The sequence below is a fragment of the Macrobrachium rosenbergii genome, chromosome 44, assembly GCF_040412425.1.
Source record: "Macrobrachium rosenbergii isolate ZJJX-2024 chromosome 44, ASM4041242v1, whole genome shotgun sequence".
Lineage (NCBI taxonomy): Eukaryota > Metazoa > Arthropoda > Malacostraca > Decapoda > Palaemonidae > Macrobrachium > Macrobrachium rosenbergii.
Genome location: NC_089784.1, coordinates 15021845 through 15034057, shown reverse-complemented (window position 1 = coordinate 15034057; position 12213 = coordinate 15021845). Strand labels below are relative to the sequence as shown.

Below are 12213 nucleotides of genomic sequence, written 5' to 3'. Positions count from 1 at the left end.
TGGATGGGATGAGATGGCATGGAAGTTTCTCAGCTCTTATTTGGATAAGTTAGATAAAGATAGGAAAAGGAAGGCGGCTATTAGAGCCGAAAGGAGAGCTCAGAGTGTAGAGCTTGTCACTAACATTCAACTCATTGACCGTAGCATTCCTTCTGCCCTTGCTTTATCCCCCATCCTTAGTCCGCCTTATAATTCTCCATCAACTCCTATTCCTGGCTCCCATGCTTCCGATCCCAGTACCATAGTCAGCCTTGAGAGTAAGGTCGATCGTCACTTTGATCTAGTAGTTAATACTCTAAGTTGGGTGAATTGCTTAAAGTCCTTATGGATGAAATGCAGAGTATTAAACAAATGTCAGAGTCAGTGCCAGTGGAGGAGGTGGCTGTCCATCCTGCTGACGCTCCCAGACGAAGGTCACTGTCACACTCCCCTGAACCTGGAAGCCAACATACCGGAGGTCCAAAGGAGGTTAGCGGGGTTTGCCCACAGTGCTTCATAATTCTGACAGCCATTGGAAAGGTGTCACAGTGAATGCCCACAAGTTATCGTCTGATTCCAATAATGACTAGTGCTAACAAGAGGCGTTTTTGGCGCTTCTCAGGTGAACCTCATCTCTTGAAGAGACTTCATGATAGAGACACCCCTCCCTTCTCTCCGAAGCGTGCAAAGACTGTTCCACTAGTCCGCAACCAGGTTGCAGTGTGTGGCGCAGCCCCATTTGCTCTTCTCCCGAGCGTTCACATGCTAAACTTCATCACTCGGCTCATAAGCACTCTTCTAAGAAACGCTCTTCTTCTTCTTCTGGGCACCCATATGAGCGTCCAGAGTGTTTGCTAGACCATCTCCCAGTCGCCAAGAGCTTGTCTTGGACTTCAGAGCACCCGCCTCACTCCCCCAAGTGCCCGCCTCGCTCCCCGAGCGCCCACCTCGAGTCAACTCGGCTCCCACAAAGCGCTCAGCGCCAACTGTCCACCTGACTTCCACTGAATGCCCATCTACGTCATCGTCTCCCACTCGCGTGCCTGAAGATCCTTCTTTCCCGCATATCAAGAAGCAGTTGGAAGATGTTTTGGGCCTTCTGGATAAGGCTTCCCCTTCACATAATCCTTCTCAAGACCTTATTTTTTCTCCTGTTTCTTCAGAGGAGGAAGTAGTAGTACCAGACCCTCCTCCTATGGCTTATGCTTCCCTGATGAGATATTTTTTGGCAACCTTCCCCTCGCACTTCCAACCAGCTGCTCCATTGTTGCCCACTTCCATGTTCCCTAGGAGAAGCTCAGCAGATTCTAGTTCGCGCCTACCTCAGATGGTTTTCTCTTCGTCTGAGAAAGGCGCGCAGAGGAAGGCTGCTTTTGCCTTTCCTCCTGCTAGATTGATGGCCAGGAGATATCTCTCTTATTCGACTGGAGAAGCTCCTTCCTTGGAAGGTGCTGCCTCTTCCCAAGGTGACATCTCAGGTTTGATGGACTTAGCTCGTCACTCGGCTTTTTCTTCGGCTAAAGTTTTCTTCACCTCTTCAGAGTTTGATCACCTTGTGAAGCACTTGCTTAAAGTACTGGAAGTCTTCAGCTTTCTGGACTGGTCGGTAGGCGCTCTCGCTAGGATAATAGAAAATAGAAGATCACAACGGTTTAGCGCCCGACTTGGCTGCGGATTGGCTGGGCGTTTTGTCCTATGCGGATAAGGCAGTGAGGGATGGCTCCTTCACTACGAGAAGAGTGACGTTGGTTCAGAAGTCTGCACTTTTATATTCTCTCTTGGATAAGCAGTATTTGTTCCCTCAATCAGCGGTGAAGGAGATTGCCACTGATTTGCAAAAAAAATCAACCCAAGACCTTCTTGCACAATCTTCAAAGCACCCCAAGGAATTTTCTGCCATTTCTGCCTAGTCTGCCTCCCCTCTGCAACAGCATTCCTTTCGTGGAGGCAGACAGGTTTTCTTGAGACCCCAGCCCAAGGTGCGATTCTCCGCTAAGTCCATCAAGAGGACTTCAACCAAAACCTCTTTCAAAAGTGACTCCTCTATCCTTCATGCGCCCGTGGAAGCCAGACTCTCCTTCTCTTCTGGCAGGGGTGGAGTGCAACAGGCGCCGAGCCTTGGACAATCAAAGTTCTCAAAGAAGGCTACTCGATCCCATTCTTAGAGAACCCTCCTCTCGTGAATTCGCCAATCGCATTGACGGCATACTCAGAAGGCTCTGAGAAGTTCATAGCTCTCTCAGAGGAAGTGTTTTCCCTCCTAAGGAAGAAGATCATAGAGGTAATGGAGGATCAGACTTCAAGAGGATTTTACAACCACTTGTTTGTGGTCCCCAAGTCATGGGGGGATGGTGAGTTGTCCTCAACATCAGTACTTTGAACTTCTTCAAACAGAAGACGACGTTCTAAATGGAGACAAAACAGTCAGTGTTATCCTCCATCCAATAGGATGACTGGATGATAGCACTCGACATACAGGACGTGTATTTCCACATTCCAATACATCCGGAGTCCAGGAAATACCTGAGATTTGTCTTTGGGGGCAAAGTCTTCCAGTTTCGGGCCCTTTGCTTTTGTCTCTCCACTGCCACACAAGTATTGACGCTAGTCCTGTCACCCCTCATGAGATAACTTCCCCTCCTAGGTATCAACAAAGCCTATACCTAGATGACTGGCTCCTCCGCTCCCACTCTCAGGAACAGTGCACAAAGGATCTGCAGACTACCCGTCTTCTTTTAATAAACCAAGAGAAGTCCCAACTAGCCCCAACTCAGGAGATACTCTGTTTGGGGATGAGGATCAACTCTGAGTTTTTGGGCTTTTCCCTCCCCAAAGAGGATAGAGTCCTGCCTTCAGTCAGTAAAGGACCTTCTTTCGCTCCCAGTTTGCTCAACAAATCGATGGATAAGTCTTCTGGGAACCCTCTGATCCATAGAACAGTTTGTGAAGCTAGGAAGACTTCATATGAGGCCCCTTCAGTTCTTTCTATGTGCAAGCTGGAACAGAAGACAGTTACCAGACACAGTGATGTTCCCAGTTAGGAACGAGATAAAGGAGGATCTCCGTTGGTGGACGTCCAGGGAGAGGCTTTCAGAGGGAAAGTCTCTACTGCTTCCGAGCCCTGACCTCTTCTATGCAGACGCCTCAGACCAGGGGTGGGGAGCTCCTCTGGACACTTGGGAAGCTTCTGGCATTTGGTCTCTGGATCAGAGGAAGCTGCATATAAATGCCAAGGAGTTATCTGCCATTCACGTCGGCCTGAAGCATTTTCGAAAGTATTAGCAAACAGAACCTTGGTGGTACATTCCGACAGTACCACAGCTCTCTCTTGTATCAAGAATCAGGGCAGAACCCACTCATTCTCCCTTTGTCAGACAGCGAAGGAGCTGCTAATTTGGGCAAACCAGAATCAGGTCAGACTTGAAACCAGATTCATCCACGGAAAGATGAACATCTTGGCAGACGGATTAAGTCGATGGGGTCAGGTCCCTCCACCAGAGTGGACCCTGCACTCCAGTGTCTGCGACTGCCTCTGGAAATTGTGGGCCAGGCCGACAGTGGACCTGTTTGCCACATCGAAGAATTACTGCCTTCCTCTATTTTGTCCACCAGTCCTGGATCCTCAGGCATGGGTGACAGACGCAGTGCTGATAGACTGGTCAAACCTGGACCTCTATGCCTTTTCGCCATTCAGCGTGGTGAGGGGGTTCTCAACAAATTGAGGAGTCACAGAAATGTATTGATCACCCTGATAGTGCCCTTTTGGCCTCTCAAAGAATGGTTCCTGGACCTTCTCGAGCTTCTTGTGGACTTCCCAAGGTTACTGCTTCAAAGTCCACATCTTCTCAGACAGCCTCATCTTTGGAAGTTCCATCAAGGTCTCATCTGCTAAAACCACTGTAAGCCAAACAGCGGACTTTCTTCTCTTTCTGAGGACTTCAAGCATAGAGGTGTAGACTTGACCTCCAATAGACCTAACAGATCTGGTTAAGTCTTTTGAGACTTATAAACAGGTGAAGGACAACTCAGTGTCATGAAACCTGGATGTTGTATTTAAATGGTTAATGGGTCCTGCTTTTGAACCCCTTGGTACCATTTCATTTAAGAATTTAACTAAGGAGACTTTTACTTGTTGCCTTGGCAACTGCCAAAAGAGTAAGTTAGTTGGAGGCTATAGACAAGCACTTCGGTTTCTCAAAGTGAGATGTTGCATGCTCCTTCATACTTGGCTTCCTTGCTAAGAACAAGTCCCCGTCTAATCCCTGGCCACACTCGTTCTCTATTAAAAACCTTATGGACATTCTAGGACCAGAGGAGGAGGAAAGGGTTATTTGCCCATTGAGGGCGCTGAGGTACTATTTAGACAGGACAAAGAGAATCAGAGTCCCTGCTAGTAACCTTTGATGTTACATCAAGAACCCTTCTAAACTGTTGTCTAAGAATGCTCTGTCATTTTGTCTTAGAAGTCTGATCATCGAGGCACATTCTCAAATAGAAAATGATGTCCTAACTTCCTTTAAGGTGAAAGCACATGATATTAGAGCTGTTGCCACTTTGTATGCCTTTAGGCATAGTATGTCGCTCTCGATGATCCTTCAGTCTACATACTGGAAATGTAATTCCGTTTTTGCCTCACACTATCTTGAAGAAATTGAAACGATGTACGAAAACTGCTGTACCTTAGGTCCGTTGTCGGTGGCTGGCTCGGTATTATGGGGAGGAAGCACAGGAAGCAACCCTTCCTGTCCGTAACTCCTTCGCCATTTTGGATGTCAAGGTTTTTTTGGGGTGGGGAGAGCCCCTGGGTACTTATATTGGAGTGCCCACCAGTCTGTGGTAGTGGTATGATGGTTTTAATCTTTATTGTTGATGTTGATAACTATTTTTAATTGGTCTATTGTATATTGGTACTGCGCCCAGGGCAAGGGCAGTTTTCCTGTTTTGCTTTATGGGTGTTCGGAAGTCTCCTTCACTCTAAGGTCCCCCTCTCAAAAGTAGGGACTTACCGCTGCCATTCCACTAAGTCACTACAGGTCAAGATGAGCACATACCAAGGCAGTAGTCATCTACTGCAGCTCTCTTACCAGGTAAGGTGTCAACAAGCATTTTATCAATGCTAACAGATTTTTATGTTGCAAATTCATCCTCTTATCTGATTGTTTTTGGAACAGAATATGTCCATTTATCCCACCTCCTATCAATGTGGGATTCAGCTATGTAATTACTTGGTAAGTTACATATATGAAAAAGGTATTTTCATAATAAAATTAAGTTTTAATATATACTTACCAAGTAATTACAAGGTCAGAGCCCTCCCTCCTCCCCTCTGATGGACATTAAGCACAAAGGTAATGACGATCGCTGATAACTTTGTTCCTATTGTTCCCCAATAGAGGGCTGGGTAGTTACTTACACTATAAACAAACGAATCGCTACTTTGAACTTCAAATTTTTAACTGCTGAGCGAGTGGAAATGTACAGTAAACCCCCTGTATTCGCGGGGGATGCATATCACACCCCCTACGAATAGCTAAAATCCACAAATATTTAAAACCCTTTTAAAAACACTTAGAATTGCCTATTTTCATAGTTCTAACAAAAAAATGCATATACCAGGTATTATCCTACTTATGATGGGGTTAGGTTCAAATAAAACTCATTGTTTGTGGGAAAAAACATATCTCGAATATAGCGTAGCCTACACTAGGGTATTCGATTCCGTGTATACATACTGTATACGGTAACCGAGCCTACACTATAAAGTAAACTCTATACATATATGGTATAGTATATTATTAATATCAGCTAATTCTGGAGGTCCATGCAGATTGACTTATGATAATTCAATATAAAAATAAATTGAATAACAAATAAGAATTAACTCAGCCTACACAATGGTACAGTGAACCCCCCGTATTCGGGGGGGATGCGTCCCACACACCCCTGCAAATAGCTAAAATCTGCGAATACTTAAAACCCCTCCAAAAACACCTAGAACTGCCCATTTTGATAGTTTAAACACAGAAAAACCCTGTAAAAATGCGTATACCTGAGTATTTTAATAGTTTTATCACAAAAAGTGCATTTATTCATGAAAATGATATGAAAATACAGTAATTAGTGAATATTTCTCAGTGAAAAATACTGCGAATGGGCAAATTTTCCGGGAATGATGGCTAGATATGTTCCACAGAGAAACCTGCGAATGCGTGAGTCCGCGAATCATGAGAATGCGAATACTGGGGGTTTACTGTACATCGTATACATATACAGTAACCTAGCTTACATTATACTGTATTGTAGATTCACATTATTAATATTGCATTATACAAACATCAACATAACGAATATGCGTCTTTTCCATGGATCTTTTAAAATGTTGTGCCTTACCTCACTGTATCCAACAATATTGTATATATTATTATTCGTATATTGCTTTTGTATTATAAATTGCAACCATAGCGTTCAATATTTTGGTTTGGAAATTGATTACACAGTAAGTTTATTTCGCCATATTTAACTCAGTTCAGAGTGCTTTTCTTGCTTCTACTTTATTTAAATGGGACAAGGTTATTTTATGTTAAACGAAGTGTTTTTAAGTCAAAATATAACTTAAATACGTCTCGTTGTGAAATTAATTTAGCTATTTTTTTTCGTTAATAGATGACGTTGGCCGTTTGGGGCCATGTTTGTTTTGTGTAAGAAAAAAAGTCAAGATTCCATTCACTATTTTCACTTGTTTCATCATAATACGAGCTTTACGCATTTATCGTCTATTGGCTTGAAAACAGCAGTATGTGTTCTTTCATGCCCATTAGTTTTGATTAAAATACTTTCTCTCCAGTTTTAATTACGGTCGAGTTTCATCCATGTTGCCGATGCACAATAATTTATAGTCATTAGCAGCTTGAATATTGTTTTCACAGCTTCAGCTACAACTTGCAGCTTAAATTTAGCAGTATATTTCCTTGCCGATCTTTTATCTTTAGCGAATAAGGGTATAATGTAAAAATATATCAGTCATATTCTACTTAATGTCATTTGTAACATAACTATGATAATTGTTTAGTACCCGTACAATGGTTGAAATATAAGCAGAACAGCTGTTGTTATCCGATTTGGTTATAAGTAAAACAACAGTTTCTTGTTCGGTTGTTTATGGCTGTACGCATTTGTGCAAGAGTATAATGTTGCTAACAATACTTTTATCATTCTCTCTTACTTTTTTAATTAAAAGATGGGATAAAGAGATGGAGGAAAAAAGTTGGTCTATTGTAATTTGGTCCCTCGCTGCCTGATTGTACTCTGCTGCCTGCACCCGCACAAAATTTAAAAATATTTTACAAATATTGTTGTATTGCTTACCCAATTGCAAAATCGAATTATTGTAACTCGAGCAGTACCTGGGGTACCTGAGTATTTTATTAGTTTTATCACAAAAAGTGCATTTAATCATGAAAATTATATAAAAATACAGTAATTAGTGAATATTTCTCAGTGAAAAATACCACGAATGGGCAAATTTTCCGCAAATAATGCGTATATATGTTCCATAGAGAAATCTGCAGATAGGTGAGTCTGCGAATTGTGGGAACACGAATTGGGGGGTTAACTGTATAGCTGTGTATTACTTGGTAAGTTTATATGACACTTAATTTTATTATGAAAATACCGTTATTATGTTGTTGTCATTGTAATAGAAATCCGAAGACTGTTCGAACCAGTCGTGGCCCATCTATTGATAGCAGCGGGAGCCGTGATGTAGACGATGATGATGATGACGATGAAGAGAAGCTGGATGATGAACCGAGGCATTGGGTTTATGGAATGAAGGAAGGCACAGTATTACAGGCGAAGGTAGGATTTATTTTTGGGATTTATTTTTGTCTTTTTCATTCTTATTTTTTGAACATGTTACAGACTGATAATCTGTACCTTGCTAAAGAAATATGAGATTAGCAATTGACCATTATTTAGATATGAAGTGTTAGATTAACCAGGTAAAATTCTTACTCTTGCTGTACTTAGGAGGATGGAACACCACCTGACTTACCTGATGGTTTTTATACCTTACCTGGGCCGGAACCAGGCACTTACACTTTGAGAAAACGAAGATACAGAAACATTAAGACCTTGGGTGAGTACTGCAGTTGATTCATCTTTTTCTTAAGAGTAAAAGTTGAATATTTTTCTTTATTTGAAAGTTAATTGAAATTTAAATTGTATTATATAAAACAACTTTCTTGGGTAACCTACAAGTAAAGTAACGTATCCAAACCATAAATCTTGCTCCCTACTTTTCTCATGTCTACTCTTTCCTCTCCCTTATTGCCTTGTTTTATATTCTACTCTTACAAGAAATAAATAAGGTTGTTCCCAACATTGTAAAATTGTCTCCAATGTGGTAATTCTCATTTGTCCAACTATTTTTGACCCTCCACAGAGCCCCTCCTTCAATAACATGAATCAGGACCAACTATTACAGCTGTATAAATCTTCACTCGTACTTATGTATTTATTTGCACATCACACATTGCTCTATCAAATGTTATATTTCATCCAAGCATCTTTCACACTCCCTAATAACTGGGTCTTCTTCAACTGTTTCTTCTCTTGTTTTTGAAATGTGTTAGCTATTGTTCATGTCTGTCTTAAACTTTGATTCATTCTCTTAATGCTTTGGTTTATACCATCACTATTTTTACTTTTATCTGTCAAGAGATACATTATTTCTCACATTCACTAGCACTGGCATTATGATGAAGTGTAATTTTTATATAAGCTACTTACACAAAACATGCCTAAAACCCACTGTTACACCAAACCAGTTACTTTCCTATTCATCTGTTTCAATACATGTCACTTTCTTTTAAATAAATCAGATTTTTAAGAAATACGTTTTTCTCATACAAACCCATAAAGAGCTCACAATTTGTGGTTTTTCGAAAAAAAATTTTCTACAGCCCATTCTCAGAAGTAGTCCACAATAGCTTTCACAAATCCTAGGCACTCAATTCCCAAGTACAATTGAGAATTTAATTTGGGTTTTTCTGACAGACTTCTTTCCAAACTCATTTTAACAATATTGTCTCCATCCTCATTTACTCATGAACTTCGTACCGCCAACTATGCCATCTCTTTCTCTGTGTCCACCTTTGTGTTAAAATTGACTAGCAAATGCACCTTTTTTTCTACAAACACAGTCTGGTGTAGATTCAGACTTTTAAGAAGCTTTCTCTGTCTGCCATAGATTCAGACTTTTAAGAGGCTTTCTCTGTCATTCTTTTCCATTTCTGCTACATGTGCACAAAATCAGTCAATCTCTCTCTCTCTCTCTCTCTCTCTCTCTCTCTCTCTCTCTCTCTCTCTCTCTCTCTCTCTCTCTCTCTCTCTCTCTCTCTCTCTAACACAGATTCTCACCTTTATCCAAAGACCTCCTGGCCCACATATGTAATCTTTCACATAGCTCTACACCTCAGCTACCTTAAATGCAGTCTTTGTCCTTCCCATCCATGGATTACACTTGTCCTTTCATCTTTGTGTCAACAAGTGCCAAAACAGCCTTAAACCAATCAGCCTCATTTATTTTTCTTCTCCATCACACTTGCACATATTCAAAACCCATGACTCGTAATATATTTTCTATATACATTATTTTGCTTGAAAAGGAGTAAAAAAAAAAGCTGTCCATGGAAATGGAAAAGCAAATATATTTTTACATTTATTTAGAAAGAAATAAACATTCATTCTCTTTTGCTCTCTCTAGATAATTCTTGATTTCAGGGCAGTTGGAGGGAAATGTGCTGGTTGCTTGAGTTCCTGTAGATTAAATATTCAATACAATGAATTTTACTGTTTTTGGTTTGTGGTTTCTTTAAATGTTCATTGGACAGTGAGGGGCTTCATTATATTTTTCCGTTATACTTAGATTCAGCGGATTTTCTTCATTTCACAATCATCTCAATCTCTTAGGCATTGGGGGTTTCCAAGTTCGAGCCAGAGGGAAGAAGGACGAGGAAAAGGCTAAAGAAGAAGCTGCATTAGACCCGCAGGTGTTAGAATTAAGAAGGAAAAGAAGTAATTGGCGAACAAAGAAGAAAATAAAATTGTTAGAGAAGTTTCCATCCTACATTCAGGTAAGATTTAACTGTTTTCTTTGAACAATGAATAAGTTTCTCAACTCAAATGTGTAAGTGCTTGTGGCATGTAAGTGCATGGTTGGCATACAGCTAAAGTTTTGTGAAATGGGAAGTTGGCTGTACATACCTACAATGTACTGTATATGATACATGAATTTATCTATGATCAAAACTTTAAATTCTGCCGTTTGCCAACAGTAAGTTCATGTATTTTGGCATAATCCCCTTCTTGCGCTCAAGATCCAAGTGTTAAGACATCGACGGTCACATATGCATGAGGGATTTTTTTACATCTGCTGGATGCTGATTACTCACTGTCTGTCTCTTTCTCTCTCTCTCTAACATATACGCACACAGACACACTCAATTCCTTTGATTATCCTTGCAAAATGTGAATAATATTGATTTTGTTATTAGCCATTTCGGTTTCCCCAAGGGGATCCCGTCTGTCTTCCCTCATTCCCAGTTGGCCCATCCCATTTTCACTAAACAGTTTGTAAATCAAATTTTTAGCTCGTACACAGAAGCAAAATTTTTCGAAAATTTTACTTCGTATAGCGTACTGTCTTATTACTTTACACTCTTAATTTATCTTTTGAACACATTATTAATAGAAAAAATTGTAAAAGGGAGACTTTTTGGGTGGGCTGGAATGAATTATCCTGATTCCCTTTATTTTTTATGGAGAAATTTGTTTCATATTTCGAACAAATTGCATTTCGACCAGCCTTCTGGAACAGATTAAGTTCAAAGTCTGAGGTACTATAGTAAACCCCCTGTATTCGCAGGGGATGTGTACCACACCACCACGTGAATAGCTAAAATCTGTGAATACTTAGAACCCTTCTAAAAACACTTAGAACTGCCTATTTTGATAGTTCAAACACAAAAAAAAAAAAAAACTAAAAATGCCTATACAGATATTATTCTACTTACGATGGGGTTAGGTTCCAAAAAACCCATCGTTTGTTGGAAAAAACATCTTGAATATAGCCTAGCCTACACTACGGTATTCAGTACCATGAATACATTATGGTAGCCTAGCCTATGCTATAAAGTATACTCTCTATATACCCTGTATAGTAATTATTAATATCAGCTAAGTCTGGAGGTTCATGCAGAGTGGCTTATGATAATTCAGTACAAAGAGAAATTGAATAACAAACAAGAATTCGGTTAGCCTACACTATGGTATATCATATACATATACAGTAACCTAGCCTACATTATACTGTACTCTGTATTCGCATATTAACCCTTAAACGCCGAGCCTCTATTTACAAAAACGTCTCCCGTATGCTGGCGGCGTTCGGTGAGTTAGCGCCGAAGCGGAAAAAAAGTTTTTTTCAAAAAATCACAGCACGCTTAGTTTTTAAGATTAAGAGTTCATTTTTGGCTCCGTTTTTTTGTCAATGCCTGAAGTTTAGTATGCAACCATCAGAAATGAAAAAAAATATCATTATCATATATAAATATTGGAATATATGACAGCAAAAAAAAAAACATATAATTGTATACAAATCGCGCTGTAAGCACACAACGGTTAAAGCTAATGAGTTAATTTTTTTTAGTTGTATTGTACACTAAATTGCGATGATTTTGGTATATAAACAAATTGTAAAACGATCAAAGCAACACAGAGAAAATATTATCACAAAATGATGCATGAATTCGTAACGTGCGGGCGTAAAAAAATGTTTTTTTCAAAAATTCACCATAAATCGAAATATTGTGCTAGAGACTTCCTGTTTGTTGAAAAATGAAGCTAATTGATTGAATATTACTAGACTGTAAGTGTTTTAGCTTACAATTGCAGTTTTTGACCATTTCGGTCAAGTTAAAGTTGACGGAAAGTCGAATTTTTTCTATTTATCGTGATTTATATGAAAATATTTCAAAACTGATAAAAGCTACAACCATGAGTTATTTTCTGTTGTATTGTACATGAAATTGCGCACATTTTCATATATAAAACTTTATGTAACGACTAATATAAAATGGTGCAAATATTACGACAACGAGACGAAAGAAATTCTGAGATGTTCGGGCCGAGTTACGCATGAGACGTAAGGAAAATGTTTTTTCAAAAATTCAC

At 39.9% G+C, this 12213-nt stretch overlaps 1 protein-coding gene across 14 annotated transcripts in view; it reads left to right on the top strand.

Moving 5' to 3' along the window:
* The window catches only part of LOC136829355 (histone-lysine N-methyltransferase 2C-like), a 189130-nt gene that overhangs the window by 51484 nt on the left and 125433 nt on the right, over positions 1-12213 (top strand). For all 14 annotated transcript variants that reach the window (XM_067087796.1, XM_067087799.1, XM_067087798.1 and 11 more), the window contains 3 exons: positions 7680-7836; positions 8008-8116; positions 9952-10115. In XM_067087796.1, coding sequence (XP_066943897.1) covers positions 7680-7836; positions 8008-8116; positions 9952-10115 — 430 coding nt within the window. The remainder of the gene's footprint in view (positions 1-7679; positions 7837-8007; positions 8117-9951; positions 10116-12213) is intronic.